Here is a 16,464-nt window from a genome sequence, read left to right as displayed (position 1 = left end):
TATAATATCTATGACTTCATTCTATAAATATGGGCTACCATAAAGCATTTCACTGGAATAATTTCAGTTGCTGCTAAAGTGCTGTTTAAAAGCATCCTGGTAATAATAAATATTGAAAGGCCAGATTCAGCAACTTGTCTGGCTTTTCATCACTATCACTTGACAGTTGCATATGTTTTTAGTTTATATTTCCTACAAGAATGTCCTTTATGAAGAACAGGAAACATAAAAATCAAGGCTCAAGACCAAAAGTGTCAAGTACTCAGCTGCAGACAGCATTAGCCTAACTCCTTTGTACAGATCTGCAAATTACTGCATGCAGAGCAACCTTGTTAGGATGGAATTCAGGCACTTGGGAATAAAAGGACCTTATTTTGTTCGACATGACTCACTGTCGTGGTCAAGATGCCTGAACGTGCCATAGGAAACCCACTGTTGGGCATGGCATTAAAGTACTAAGTAAAATAAACACTGATCACAATCCTCCTTCCAAAGTCAATAAGCTTCATTTACATGGAAGTGAATTCTCTTTTTTCAGTCACAAGGATTTCTGGAAAGTGTAACAAATGAAAGCCAGCATGTTTCTCCCTGACATTCTCTATCCACAGTGAAATAACAAGAAAATAAAGCATGCAGTGTAATCCAGCTCTAACAGGCCATTTCAGTAGTCAATTTCTTTTAGTTTTTTTTTAAAGAGAGCAGGATGCTTGCTGTGGACATTAACATTTTGCTACCCAGAATTCTTTTCATCCCATCATTATTACAGAGGAGTGCTATTGTTAAATCCAAAAGATACTGAAGGTTTAAAAAGACATTCAGTTAGCTTCAAAACATTTTTTTTTTTTAAGAAACAAAACAAATAGCACATAAGAACCTCAGCTAACACAGTTAATCAGATGAATGCTAGATACTGATACACAATTTTCCTGCCAATGAATGCAGCTATAAAGAAAAATATCAAACAACTTCAGCAACACAGCTATATTTATGTATTCCAATTTCTTCTGTGATCTTCAACGTAATAAATGATCAAGGAGTTAAGAATCCTAGCCTTCGACAAATTACAATGCTCCATGCTGTATGAATCAGTATATCCCAAGATTGCACTTTCAAGCATCTGAATTCCCAGCAGGTTAAGGATTGGCAGTAGAGAGTTTTTGATGTTAATTAGATTGGAACCTTCATTCATTGCATGCAAGTGGGTTTCAGCCTCTACAGGGGACTGCACTGGCCTTTACTACCCCTCCATCCAACCAGCAATTGCTCTGTCTTCTAAGAAAGACATTCTTCTTTCCAGCCAACATTAAGCAGAGGGACAGACTGGGACATAAACTTTTCTCAGTACTAGTAAGCCAGTGCTTCTTCATGAAGATAAGGAAGGAAGGAAGATGTATTCTCTTTACTCTCACAAAGATTCTTATATACATTTAAAAAAAGAACTTGTGATTTTTCTGATGCTTACACTTTTCTGATGCTTACATGCGTACACTTAAGCACAAGAAATGCCAGTCTCAGGGTATGCCTGTGCGTGACCTCCGAGTAGTTTTTGTTTTTTAATATAACTGTGAAACTGAATTGCAAAACAACTGGGTATCTTGCCCTCTGTGCCCGAGAACCTCATGCCAGTGTTGTCTCAAGGGTAATTCATGCGCTTAGATACTGTGCCAAATTGAGTTGTTTTTCTATCTGTTTTCCCTTGCTAGCGATTAGCCCCTTTTCTCTGTTTGCATTTCTCAGTCCTCAAATGTAACACCTCCCTTTTGCACTTATTTAAACCAATGCAGAGAAAGGATGTTTCTCCCGGGGTAAACCTCCTGGATGGTCCTCCCACCACTCACCTGTCTAGAAGATCTGGCATTTCTGGCATTCCTTTCCCCTTCCTGACCATCAATTTGCTTGGCTAAACAAACTGAACCCTTGAAGTCTTGTAAGATTCTACATCTCCCTGATTATCGTAGCTGCCCTTCTCTGCTACCATTTGCTCCATCTTTCCTGAGCATAATGTGCTACAATTTTGTGCCATGATCGCTATTGAAAATGATGGCTCCTAATTCTGATTTATTAATAACCTCCCTTTTACTTGATGTATTCCTTTTCTGCACATACTGTAGTAATTGCCAAACCCTTATCCACCTTTCAATTCTTCTTTTAAATGCTCTTCTCTCCTCTTTAACTAATACTGTATATAGAACTACACAAAATGCATTTGGCATCCGGGCAAAGTTGATTGCAATTTTATTTATTTATTTATTTTTGAATAGGAGCCCATTTTACATCTTTGCTTTGCTTAAGAGGCTATTCAAACCAAAGGCATACTGAGTTGCACTGGACTAAGAAATTTATGGTAATACAGTTTGCCCCAAGGGAAGGGGGAATGGAAATGTCTCTGCTGTGTGACATCTATTTCTGTAGCTTCTGGGCCAATGACCCATTATGTCTCTGCAGAAAATGGCTTCTGTGAATTTGCCTTTGGCTAGATGGATGGTATGCAGTATATAGGGCAGAGAAGGGCACAGCCACTCTAGAAATCAATAGGAAACAGAACAGCCTGTGCTAAGCATTTCATTCCTCATCCTCTCTCTCCTGGGAAATAGAGCAGGTGCAGGAAGAGAAATGATGATATTCCTAGTAGTTTCGATATGAATACTCTCCTTGCAGCCTTCCTCTTACTGCAGCAAGCGTGTGCTGTAAGGAGTTTTTGCTTCAGTTTCAGAAGTTGTAATTCTTTTTTTTAAATTTTTTTAACCTGCTTTAATGTAACCTTTTCTTTCCACATCATAGAGAAATCCACTGAAACGTATTCAGTTCAAAGACATGCCATAGACACGCTCTTCACTTCTGTACGTTCACTATGATATAGAAAAACACCACCGCTGTCAAGTCTCAGACTTAAACACTGGGCTAAATCACTCCTACACGATGGATCATCTGTTTCTTTCTCTACAGACTCGTCTATCACAACTACCTGAGAGCAAGTATTCTTGAAAAACTCAGATCTGGACAATCCCCTAAAAGTCTAGAGGAGGATTTGGTACCCCCAGAGGAGAAGGGGTAGGGGGAGAATGGTTTTAAATCCCGTTCTGTGCCTTCTTCTCAGCTCCCCACACGATTCAGACAATCTCAAGGACTCGGCTTCCACAGTTCACCCCAGGACCTCTACAGGATCCATCTCTGACCCAGCCTATCCATACTTCAATGCTCCTTACATTAGGACATTAGCCTCGTAGCTGTTTATTTCTTTTTCTGAAGAGAGGGATTCCTCATACATCCGTGTATTGGTGTTTAAGAGACCAATACAAAAGTGCTAGCAAAGGGATGCTATTCATTGACAAACATCAAGTCTGGCAAATACTGCTGCATCAGATCGTGTTCTGAAAGTTTTTCTTGTGTCTCAATGGCTAGATGCAACTGAGATGAGTAGCAACCCATGCAGAAACTGGCTAAGGAAAAGGTAGTTGTGTCATCAGCATGCCAGTCATCAGAGATATTCTGAGGCTAGACTTGTGCTTCAGAGAAGAAATAATTGGAGACAGAAATTAAAAGCAGGATTCCTTGACCTCTGTCTTTTGTGGCCAGCTGTTTATAATTCAGTTCACAGAAAGTAGAGCTTTTAGTAATTTTTTTCAAGGGGAAAAAAAAAATATCTATGTCACAAGGGTCCTCTAAAACACATCATCATCTGAAACAGCTGGGCTGTTAGGAGCACTTTGGTTACATACATGGTTCACTCAGCCATATCAGGTGACAAGTCCTGTGGGGAAATTCCAGGGAATTGCTGGAACATGCCACCTGCAGTGTTCGAGATTTTGAATCTGTAATATTCTAACAAAATTTTTTCCTGATACTTAAAAGCCTATGTTTTAGTGAAAACTTAAAATACATTGGAATTGCTTCAGTAGTAAGTGCAGTTTTACACAGCTTATCAAGCCCTAGTTATTGAAAATAACATACTGTAAACAGGAACTGAAACATGCCTAAATAAACACTATGAGAAATTTGGGAACAGCTGGTATAAACAAATTAGCCACGAAAGTGAAATCTAGTGCCTATACAGAGTCATGCTTGTTACCACCAGCCAAAGGGCCAACAATATACCATGACCGTATATTTGAAAACTCTTGTGACTCATACAGAACTATCTTCTGTCATCAGCATGTAACACTGACCAGAAATCCACCCAGTAAACTGTTCTATTGTGAGCAGCAATTTAACGTGCCCCACATCCCTACAATTAACTCTAAGACCATAACAACATTACTGCCACGTTTATAATGCCTGGATGCAGAAAGCACTCTAAGTATCTTTAAAGATAGTTCACACATTTGCCTTTTCCCAACCCACTCACTTTGCAGCCAAGGAGGCTGGAACGCTGTTAATTTGATTTCCCTTCTCTCTCTTTGATTTTTTGCTCATGAAAACTAATGGGCAGTGCCTTATAACAAAGCTCATACTGTAAATAATTGAGATTGCCTTTCTAATTTACATGTAAATACATGCAAGAACTAAAGGTTGAAATTACATTATTAATTACAGATGAAACTGAATGTTGGGTTTTGAGTGGTGGCTGGATAATGCCTATAGACTCAAGGCCCTAGATATAAGATTCTTTGCTGCTTTTAAAGAAAGTGAGAACCTCATGATTCAAAAGACAGAAAAATCTTCCCAAGATGGAAAAATGCCCTGTTCAACAGCTACCTTTCAGTCAGATTCTGTTAGCATCAGCCTGGTTTACTCAGTTCTATGACTGCGGAACTTAATTCAATTGGATGTATAGCTGCAATGCTGTAGTTACTATTAAGCATGCTTGGCAAGTCTCCAGGTGTCACACCAAATATACCCCTTTTTTCCCCAACAGCACTGGGGAAGAAGCAGCAAAGCATTAATTTTTACTGTCTTTCAATTAAAATTGCTCTATAATATCCTACAGCAGAGCTGATTTTTTTCTTTGAAGTGAGCCAAATTCTACTTCAACATAAATTAGCACCTGTGGCTATTTACTCATATCATAGTCAGCTTAGTATTTTGTCCTGTTTTTCATGGTAAAAATTTCATGAGGCCTAGGGAAACTGAGGATTTCCAGACATTATATTAAATATGTAATATTTTGGTAGATAAAAGACATCCAGAAGACATTTTCTTACATATTCGTTGCAGAAGGAATCTAGATTTCCAATCTTTCAAGTTGTTCTAGACATTAAAATCTGTGATTTTTCTGGACCTCTTTAAAAACAGCCAAAGTATGCCATACATCAATCATCATATGGATATCTTCTGGGGTGAGATGTTTTTTGTTTGTTTGTTTTTAAAGCAAAGATGGAGCTAAAATTTGTCAACAAAGTTCTTTAACAACGTGGTACGAATAGCGACCTGAATTTCTCATGCTTCTGAAACTCACATCTTGCCTGTTGATGTGTTCTGGCTCAGCTGATGAAAGTTATCACAGCCAGTTCTGCAGCTGAATCATATCCGTAGATCCTCTGGAGGCGGTTGTGTGAACAGACCACTGCTGAACGCCAGCAATTCTTGACAGGCATGGGGGCTGTTGGAAACTCTTGCCACTCACGGCTGATTCAAAGTAGTTCCAGGACTGCTCATCTTTATGCTAAACGCTTATATTGCTCGCCAGCAGTCCCAACAGCCAAGCAATGCTCACGATCATTCCTGCTGTCTCCTGCCATTTCAGGCCCTCCTGAGAACACATCTGAACCAGCCCTAAGGATGAGGACCAGAGTACATCAGCAGGGAAAAATCACTGTGCCTTCCTTCCCCTTCAGAGCGAAAGAAAAGAGATTCAATGTGTATCCAGCTTGTACCACTAAGACAACACGAGCAGCTGTAAGAAACAAAGACTTTGTCTTCAGTGCATCTGCACGGTTTGTAAAACTCTGATTTTGACAGCAGCAGTACTATAAAATGTTTCTCTTAAATAAGATCATACAAAACAAATAATGTCATTTTTTCTTCAGTACTTCTAACAAAAAGTACTGCTGCATTTCCACAGCATCTGCCACTTGAATAGATCAATCAACTAAATCTCTGAATACTTAATCTTAATCTGTTAATGAATGCAAAGTCAGAGCACAAAGGAGTAATTCCTACAATAATGAATATTAATGAGTATTTCAAGAGGATCACGTTCCATCTTCTTAAAAATCATATTAAGAAATAAGAAAATTAAGAAATAAACTTTCAAGAAGTAGTAATTCATATTTATTGTTTTTTGTTTTAAAGAACTGAACCTGAATATTCTTGAGTTTAATGTGCTGTTAATCAGATTACAGCCATCAGAGGGTAACGTTCTAATATAAAACTTAACTCATGTATATTACAGGTCCACACAAATAGAATTTTTTCCTGAAAACTTTTCAACCTGCCAGCCTTCATGCAAACAAGTGCCCCTTGGGCTCTGTGCATGATGTAAAGTAAGTCCTTGTTTGGCTAAATCTGATTGCTCTGTAAGATAGCAGGATTGCTTAGCAATAGTGGAAACTGAACACTGCATACAAAACAGTCCCCTTGAAACGGAGCCAGAGCAGGTCAGCCTCTATATTACAAACTGGACTTCTGAACAAAATTTTCTTCCACTAGCAATTTTCAGTTAATCAGTAATTCCTTCCACTATTTTTAAAATTCCCAATAAAATTAAGAACTGTATTTAATCTCAAAAATTCTAAGCTGTTCAGATCCCTGTCAGTCATACCTAAGGGTGCTGGATCACTTCAAACCAACCTTTAGCTGTTCTGCCTGTCAATTCCCATTTGACAATTCTTCCTACTCCTCTCACATTCCACAGAAATTAATGCTTCAGTAGAGAAATTCAGTGATTAGCAAACACCCAAAGATTCTCAGAACACAGCCATTCCCAATACAAACTATCTAGAATTACCTGAATATTAGCAAAACATTTTTGCTTTATTATGTACTTACTGAGGAGATGGATTAAAAAAGGCACACGCTGACGCTACTAAATAAGAAATACTGCTGTTCCTTCTGACAGGATTAGCTAAATACCTAAATGATAAGAACACTCCTCTGCATTTTTCCTATACTCAGGAAATGCGCACTGAGAAGCCACTCTTTGATCTATTTGACCGGTTTCACTTACTGTAGCAGACCTTTAGACACAGAAAAGATTTATTTTCAGTAGTCTAAGGGAGCTCCTCTTTCTTGCTTTGATGTATAAAGGATTTATGATCAATACTATCTGAAAGCAGCTGGCGTTGCTGCAACTGCTCAGTGTCAAGCAAAAATATTAAAATTAATGCAACACTGGTAAAAAAAATGATATGGCCTTTAGCATTTCAGAAAATGTAATTATCTTAGTAAATGCGGGTGGCTTTGGTAACGAGATTCAAAGTTTCAGATGGATTATTTTTAACAACATCTTTTCACAGTGTTTTATTACATACTCTAAATCAAAACTCACCACTTACCTACCAGATAAATGCCTCACTTCATCAACACGCTTTAGATGAACGGGTCTGGCATCCCACACACAACCTTAATGATGTCAATCCCATAAAGGCATGAACCTCACCTACAAGCAGCTCAGAGCAAAATCCATTTACGCTAATTACATTATCTTTGGGTGCCCAACATAAGAATACAGATTCAGAAAACAGTTTTATAGCTGTGGTTCTACTACTGAAGATGCTCCCCGCTGCATTTCCACAGGCAATACTAAGGAGTAGGTCAATAAAAGAGAATAAAGTTTGGAAGTAATTTCACAGCCACTGTGAGTTGACTGAGAAGCAATCCAAACCCTTCATCTAAATTTCCACATCTCCCTTCTGCCACTAGTAAAATTCTTACATCTGCACAATGAGACAACACAAATTCAACGGACATCCAACACTTTCCTCCTTGGATTAGTTTTAGTAGCTGTGAGTCAACTTCCTGAGCTGGATCAGCAGGCAGGCAATGTCTGCATTAAGAGAACTGAGCAGCTCAGACGAAAATGGTTCTTTTGATTGACCCCAACCCACTTAAGCATGTGTGAAAATACCTTAGGGACCTCACATGCAGGATGTCACAATATAGGACTATCAGCTACCAGTACACCAGGGATCTGATCACTGCTCTTCAGCAATGATACCATATGTTCTCCAATAATTCTTCCACATTTTAAGTTAAAATTATTTATTGAAGTGCATATTCACATTGTAATCAAAGCATACTTGTTGTAACATACAGTTTAATGTACAGCCCTGAAGAACTACATTACACACCAGAAGAAGTCTATTTCAAGAACTTATTTTCATTAAGAAACACATCATTTTCTAACTTCTTAATAAACATTTATCTTTTACAGTACTATGTAGTAAATAGCTTTCACAGTGTTCTCCTACTACTGATTTTCACCTCAGCAAACACTATTAATGACAGCATCATTTGCTATTAACACAGTTATTAGAACCACAATTCAGTGAGCATTTTAATCCCAATGATATCATCATCTTTGTATGAAGCAGCACAATCCATTACAGTGTCATTAATATTTCATTTTCCAAAGGAATCATTAGTTCATTAACGCCAACAAATCTCTTTTCACTCACACTGAAAAACCTCATGAATAAATTATGTCATGTTTAGATATGAAAAACAGGTCAATGGCTATTGAGTTCACATTTCCAAAACAAAAGCATTCCCTACAGCAGGGCTCTGGAGAAGATGTGCTTCAATAATAGAATCCTCTTAGTAAGTATTAAAACAATCACTACATTGCACTGTATAGACATAGAGAACATTCAGAGTTAAGGAACTTTCTTTAAATTACAGACACACAGCATAACATTTTAAGACTTCACTTGGATCAGCTTCCTACCAATTGACATTGCATACCTTGAAGCCAGAAAATCCCCCTCAAGCAAGTTCTTTTGAGTGAAGAAATGGGTGAGAATATGACGTTCTTCTCATACAGCCAAGCATCACTTTCCTTCTTTACAAAGATTACGTTTCTGGCAATGCATCTTTTTTATAGCAGATAAAATCTCCAACAATCACAGGTTAGAGGAACCGCTGTCCAAGGGGCACATTTCTTACAAAGAAAACAAGATTACAGCAGGCTCTACTGCTTTAGTAAATTATATGAAACCGTATCTTAAGCTTTCAATAAAAATGGAAAACAGTTGTATTAAAAAAAAAGGATTATTCTAAGTCAACTGTGCATATACACTTATGACTGAAGGAACAAGTATGATTTATGTTATACTACTACTTCTGCCCCAGACAGCTGCTGCAAAGTGAGGCATTTAGTCTTTATACACAGATGAAGTCTGTGATAACATTCTGTGACCTAAGTTCATGGCACACTGGGATTTGTTTTATGAGGCCTCTGTGGCTTTAAAAACAAAACAAAAAAAACCAACAACCAGGTGTGACCTGTTTCAGTTAATGTAAAAGAAAAAAGCTTTCAAGAGTTTTCTAGTTGTGTTTTCATTGGGCAACATTTTGATATACGTGGAATAAAAGGTGGTTTATAATAAAACAGTGGTTGTGAATTAAGGCTAAAGGCAACTTTTATTTACACAAAGTCTAACAAACAAGACCTAAGCAATCATTACACTGGACATTCAGATTCTGAACATCACTATTGGCAAGTTAATAGCACACCTTGGCAGCCTAGGTAGCATTACATTCTTCATGGAGCTGTGATCACTGATTTCCAGCATTTGTTGTTCTCCGACGAAGCCACCTCAGGGCTTTCACCAGTGCTACTTGGCCCATGAGGAATGTGATAGTAAAGTTACGTTTATACCAATCTCTTGGATTCCAAAGCCAGGAAGATAACCAGCACACAGAACAAGAAGAGAAAAAGGAACATAAATATATTAAGACATCCATTGGCACTGACAAATGACAACTTTGTGATGACTTGCACTTTCCATTCTTTGTGACAACACTTTCCTCATCTGACTAAATAGCTTAAGAAAATGTCAGATGTAGATAGTCACATAATGAACAGATTGCATGTGGAATATATGGCTACAATTACTCAGAGCTCAACTGCAAAGAAGTTTAATACGTAACTTCATAACCAATTGCATTTCAAATCAGGTAAGATTTAATCTTATGATGACCAGCTTTCCTTCAGAATCAAGCCATTTTTAAGGATTTCCCACCAGTGCTGTGCTATGTGTAGTATCTGTGCAGATGTGAAGATGCATGTGTTGGAATGGGCATAACTGGTCACCTTCTTTGTTTGTTTGTTTGTTTGTTTTGGGGGGGAGGGGTAAGGAAGAGGAAGTAAAATCATACTTCAAAGTTTAATTATGCAATCCAATACAGGAAACACTTTCATAATGCCTCACCTTTTAAAGACTGTGCCTTTAATATTACCAAAGTTTGCTTTTTGGTATACGTGACTTCTAAATATTGTAAATATATCACTTTTTAATCTTTGGGCATTTGCTTCAAATTCTTGCTCCTTCTACCAACTGAAGTAATTTAATGATTACCTTCATTTTTCCACCACGGATCCCTCCCCTATTTTGCAAAATTTCACACAAGCTGCAATACGGTACTCTTATTGTAGAAACAGCAGAGAACATTACATTACACCTTGAATTTAGGTCTTCTGTCATACCTTTTAGAAATCTTGCATGTACAGATTAGCACAGACCTGAGACATTAACCTCTCAGTAAGGACAGCAGTGAAAATCATGCTGACAAGAAGCACTGAGCTACCCTCTGAAATGTCATGTTAAATCAAAATATCATGCTAACACTGCAACTGTTTCTTTTCCCCTTTCACATCTCATTTCCCATTCTTTTTTTTTTTTTTTTTTAAAGACCATCTCCACTCTAGGTACCCCGAACCATATATTGTCGTTGTCTATGCACAGCCATTGTCTTTGTTCTACCTAAATTTTAGAAGCTTTAACACTTCAGCAGCCAGTTTTCAGGCCAGCCAACAACACTGCAGAACATAAATTGATCTTTTGAAGTGTGACCCTTACAGAAGTGTGACCCTTACAAAAAAAAAAAAAAAAAAAAAAAAAAAAAAGAAAAGAAAAGAAAAAAAAAGAATGCCTATAAGCTCCACTGTTCTCAAGGCTGTGCAATTCCACTTGGCATCAGTCATTCAGCGTGTTGTAACAAAGCAGCAACAAGGATCACCACCTTCAGAAACAGCCTGAACTCTTTGGTTTTGCTTCCTCCACTCCCAGGCAAAACACATTCATTTGTTTTAAATGCTATTACTTTACTGTAAGAACAATTCTATTGTACATGCACAATACATACTAAGAACCCTAAACTGCATTTTTTCATAGATCAATTACAGTGACAGTAGAATTCTAACTCATGTTACATCATCAGGAATCTGAGAACACTTGTGACCTTAGAGCCCAATAGTCTTTCATTCCAATACAGAGAAGAAATGACATTTTGGTTTCACATGCAGTGGACAGCACTACTTTAATTGGGTTGAGTAACATCCTCTGCCTGCTTCCTATTTCCTTCTCTCCACTAAGCTATTTGCAGATTGGTGATGTGTATTTGCAAGTCATTCTCTAGTTGTTTCAGAATCCCAGTCCAGTTTACCAAGTCGTGTACAAACAGTGACAACAACAACACAGTAGACATGAAAAGGTGAGTGGATGTGGGCGCACCCAACTGCAGCAGAAGTTCCATTCAGGATGAGCACAGAGGGTCATTTCAAAAAGGCTTTGCCACACACAAATAAATCTCAAAGGTACTCAGCTTTATCTTGAGTGCATATTTGCAAAATAATAACAAAAATAATAATAATACACTTACTAAATGATTTTCCTTTGAGGCAAATCACGTTTACTAGTCCTTACTCAATTTAGTCGAGTAGAATCTGTTACTCTAAAGTTGCCATCTTTTTACTCACACATTTATCACTTTCAATTGGCAGGAACAAAAGGTCCAATGCCACAGGAGAAATAAAATTGATCTTGTCCCTTAACACCAGACTTCTTTCACCACAAAAATCAACAATAAACAGCAAAGTCAAATGCTAATGCAAATTCACGTCAAGCACCAACAGCAGCACTTTATAAATCATTTTCCAAAATAAGACTTTCAGGTGCTTGTTTTAAAAAGTTATGGTAAAAAACAAAGTTAGATCCAATCCTCTACACCTTTTGGCTAAACTATGATGTCAACATAAATACATTCTACATACCTGTTATAATGCAAATGCTTCCTAAAATTTTTACGTAGGAAGTCCTTGTAAAAGTCAGCCATTTCCTCTGCATTCAATGTCACTTTCTGGCCTGAAAATAAGTTTTGGCATGACAATGTGAAGACAGATCTTCAGACTAAAACACCAGGCTCATATTGTGGAGCTAGGTCTGACTGCTTGCTCTCACAGGCTTCTTGTATAACCTTGAACACATACATTTACCTATTAAAAACTTATCAATGGAGCACAGCAGATTAAAAACACAGTGCACCTTGGAACCAGCACAGTAATTCTTAAACCCTTCTTACTCATGAAAGTGATGTTTGTTTATAAAAGTCTCAGCTTACTTAGGAAGCCAATGAGCTCCCCCAAAAAAGTCATCTACTTCTTGAGTAACATTAATTTGTCACAGGGCTGAAGTCTAAACACTGCCAGTAAGAGCACTTAGGAACTTGAGTTTCCTCCATAAACGGAGGTCTGTAAGTACAGGCAGAACACAATTCATCACTGACAAAACACTGTCAAAAAATACATTTTTTTCTACTGCTGCTACTAAGTTTCAAGTGACTTATCTCAGTACACGTGCTCTTTCGTATGTCAGATATATTAATTTAGTAGGCAACTCTTTTTGTACAGAAGCACAAGAGAGAACGCACAGATTTGAACATATTGCTCAATGTGGAAGCTAAGGAGACACGTATTCTCTCCCCAGAACGTGAAAGGAAGATCTTTTTCTACCGCATACAAGTAGCACCTGACAGCCAGCAAATATTCTCAACTTTGTTATTTCCTACAAAAGCTTTTTAGCATCAACAGCAATTCTAAAACAAGGGTCAAATTAGAATTTCCCAGAGAATATGGACACGAGGGAGAAGAGACTGTGAGATCCAACTTGCTATTGTTCCAAAAACACATATTAAAGCACCCAAGATTGATCATAGAACTGTGTGCTATTTATCAGTATTACAATATCCTAACATACCATGCGATAAAATCGTAACAGCTTTAGTCATAATCTTCAATCAGTTCTGCTGACAGCACTATTAATCTTTTGTATAAGAAATAACTTTTATTGCAACTGTACATGCATGCAGTTATTACTCTTATCTATATACAGCTCTGTGTGAGAACAACGCAGGGCCAACCCAATACGTGCAGTCAACGTAAGGGATGTAGAAACTTATTTTCTCTTCTACTTCTCAGATTTAAAAAAAAACAACCAAAAAAACACACAAAGCAGTAGTTTTTCTTAACAACAGAATTTAATTTGTTTTGCAATCACACACCGATCACTAGGATGTAAACAGAAGAGGAACATAAAGGTCTGAGATATATAGAACATCAGTACAGATATATAGAACATCAGTACAGATGCTTTCCTGAAGTCAAACGCATCATTATTCTATAAACAAAATGTTCAGCTTTGTACTACAATGGCCAATTCTCTACATTACGAAAGCATCCTTATTTCTATTTCACATAATAAATTATTCAGGCAAGTATTTTACAGCAACTGTCCTCAGACAAAGATGGTCAGAGAACAGCTGTTGCCTCTTTGCCCCGAGAAGCTGTGGATGCCCTGTCCCTGGAGCTGATAAAGGCCAGGGTGGATGGGGCCACAGGCAACCTGATCCAGCATCTGAATTATTGGTTGGCAACCCTGCCTGCAGTAATGGGGCTGGAATGAAGTGATCTTTGAGGTCCCTTCCAACCCAAAGCATTATTATTCTTCAGAGGTTGTCTTACTCTCTCTCACAGAAAATACTGTATTAATTTAATGTGGACCTGAAGAAAGAGCATGCATTTTTCTGCCCACCCACAATATCCACTGAAGGCAAGTGCTCTAGTACGTTCAGCTCAGCTAGCTCACTGGGTTAAGAAATGTGAGAGAAGAAAGCCTCTTCCTCCTCAGGCTGCAGAACGGTTAAATTACTTGAAGAGGATTTCAGCACGTTACCTCCAGCTGGGCAAGGAGGAATTAGGGGACAAACACTGAAACAGAAGATCTCACTTTCCATATGCATGCTCTGAACAATTACTTGGCATAGAACACACAGCACATAACTAGCAAAATCTGAAGTCTAACAGAATTCATAATGTATCCTGAACTGTACAAAGATCTCACTAACCTGTTTCATCTCTCGTTTCCAGACCCTTGGCTTTCAGTCTTGAGTAGATAAATTCTTCTTTTTCCTAAAAGATTTTTTTTCCACATTAGAATTTGAGGCATTCGGTCCTTGAAGTAAGCCTTTATTTTTAAATCATGTAACGGCCCAGTGCCTAATACCCTCTGAAATAACAAACAACACTCATTAAATTTGGAAACATCAACAGAACATTTTCCCAAGCACAGTGACTTTGTGTTAAACTGATAAAGCTCTGTTGCTTAGATCCTTTAGGACTTGGTCCAGAGGATGGCCTTGAAGACGATCAAAGGGCTGGATCACCTCTCCTATGAAGAAAGACTACAGGAGTTGGGCTTGTTTAGCCTGGAGAAGACTCCAGGAAGACCTTACCACAGCTTTCCAGTACTTGAAGGGAGCTTATAACTGGGTAGGCGACAGACTTTTTTTGCATAGTTTGATAGTGATAAGACAAGGGGGAATGACTATGAACTGAAAGATGGAAGATTTAGGTTGGATGTTAGAAAGAAATTCTCTACTCAGACAGTAGTGAGACCCTGGCACTAATGCCCAGAGGGCTGTGGGTGCCCCATCCCTGGAAGTGCCTAAGGCCAGCTTGGATGGAGCCCTGGGCAGCCTGAGCTGGTGGGCCTACATCAGGGGTCTAGAACTAGGTAAGTTTTAAGGTCACTTCCAGCCTCAGCCATTTGATGATTCAATGAACCTGCTAGCTGCAAGCATCAATCGATTCATACACGTGTCCTACTGAAACACACACAACTCATGTGTGGAGTACCACTAACTTGGTTTTTCTACATCCAAATCTTACAAAAACAAACAGTGAAGATAAAACAAAGTATGTAACTGAGAATTTCTGTGTTCAGAAAAACATGCAGCCTTAAAAGCTGTCATTATTTGGATGTATACACAATAATTATCTTTTCACCATTTTCTCAAACTCAAAAAGCAGTTCTACAAAGTTTTTTTAAAAAGTTTTATTTTTGCCAAAATCTTCACAAGGTCAGGGAGGATATGGTGATCAAAGCTCAGAAATAATGAATTACTGAATCACTCCTATTCTTCCTAACTTATAGCATCATAGAATAGTTTAGCGTGGAAGGTCAGCGAGCTCCAACACCCCTGCTATGGCTGGCTGCCCCCCAGCAGACCAGGTTGCCCAGGGTCCCACTCAACTCAGCCTTGAACACCTCCAGAAACAGGGCACCCACAGCTTCTCCGAGTAGCAGTGCCAGCACCTCACTGCCCTCTGAATAAAGATATATATTTTTTTTAAACATGTAACCTAAACTGCCCCTCTTTTAGCCTAAAGCCATCTCCCCCTTGTCCTATCACTGTGTGTAAGAAGTCACTCCCGTTCCTGTTTATATGTTCCCTTCAAGCACTGGAAGGCTGCAATGAGGTCTCCCCAGCGCCTTCTCTTCTCCTAGCTAAACAAGCCCAATTCCTTCAGCCTTCCCTTATTGGAGAGGTGCTCCAGACCTTTCGGTGCAATCACAAAAGAAAGCAGAACACAACTGAATGCGTCCTTGCCTTCAGCCTCGATACAAGCTGCAACTGCCAGCGCAACAGGACCTGTCACGGAGTCACTGGAGTTAGAAGGGACCCTTAAACGCCGCCATCCCGCCCAGCCCGGCCCGAGGCCGCCCCCCAGCGGCGCCGGACTCACCCGCTGGAAGGCGGTGTTCTGCCGGGCCCAGAAGCGCTGGTTCCACGCCTGAGTTTCCTCCCGCAGCTCCCGCAGCCGCCGTTCCAGCCGGGATTCGCGGGGCGGCACGTAAAAGATGACGGGGCGGAGATTGGAGCGCTTGTCGGGGGGCCCGATCCAGTCCCTGCGGGAGCCGGCAGGGGGACGGAAGCGCGGCCCCTGGAAACACGCGGGATGACCGGCGTTAGCGCCGTTCCCGGGCAACGCCGAGACTTCACGAGCATCCCGGAGCCGCGCACGGCTTTAAAACGCACCGCGACGCGCACTCACCGCCCGCTCCCCCCCCGCCGGAGGAGAAGGAAGAGGAGAAGCGGCCGTAGCGGCAGCCGCCCGCGCTCAACACCCGCACGGCGCCGCCAGCCGCCATCCCCCGCCGCCGGCCGCGCTTTACGGCGATGTCGCGCGGGCAGGGCGGCCCCGCAGCCGAGGGCGGTGCTGCGGGGCGGGGCCGCGCTCCGGGCTCC

General features: G+C 39.7%; 2 protein-coding genes across 2 annotated transcripts in view; both read right to left on the bottom strand.

Moving 5' to 3' along the window:
* Nucleotides 1-14,343, bottom strand: part of KLC1 (kinesin light chain 1) — a 60,901-nt gene extending 46,558 nt beyond the window's left edge. The window contains exon 1 of the mRNA XM_042866936.1: nt 14,281-14,343. The gene's annotated coding sequence lies outside the window, so the exon portion shown is untranslated. The remainder of the gene's footprint in view (nt 1-14,280) is intronic.
* On the bottom strand, nt 8,123-16,367 carry LOC122177557 (cytochrome c oxidase assembly factor 8). The gene is made up of 5 exons (XM_042867092.1): nt 16,251-16,367; nt 15,962-16,159; nt 14,281-14,344; nt 12,152-12,242; nt 8,123-9,763 (listed from the first exon to the last, which is right to left on the bottom strand). Exons 1-5 carry the CDS (start codon nt 16,365-16,367, stop codon nt 9,655-9,657), a joined length of 579 nt encoding a protein of 192 aa, XP_042723026.1. The 3' UTR covers nt 8,123-9,654.
* Nucleotides 16,368-16,464: the final 97 nt, after the last annotated feature.

The sequence above is a fragment of the Lagopus leucura genome, unplaced genomic scaffold (genome assembly GCF_019238085.1).
Source record: "Lagopus leucura isolate 7727_CA_CO unplaced genomic scaffold, USGS_WTPT01 Super-Scaffold_1, whole genome shotgun sequence".
Lineage (NCBI taxonomy): Eukaryota > Metazoa > Chordata > Aves > Galliformes > Phasianidae > Lagopus > Lagopus leucura.
This window is presented reverse-complemented; position numbering and strand designations above follow the sequence as displayed.

Coding starts and splice junctions, on each gene's coding strand:
- LOC122177557 (XM_042867092.1), bottom strand. CDS start 16,367: ATGGCGGCTGGCGGCGCCGTGCGGGTGTTGAGCGCGGGCGGCTGCCGC. Junction 16,160..16,250: donor GTGAGTGCGCGTCGCGGTGC/GTTTTAAAGCCG, acceptor GCGTGTTTCCAG/GGGCCGCGCTTCCGTCCCCC. Junction 9,764..12,151: donor AAGCATTTGCATTATAACAG/GTATGTAGAATG, acceptor TTGGAATCCAAG/AGATTGGTATAAACGTAACT.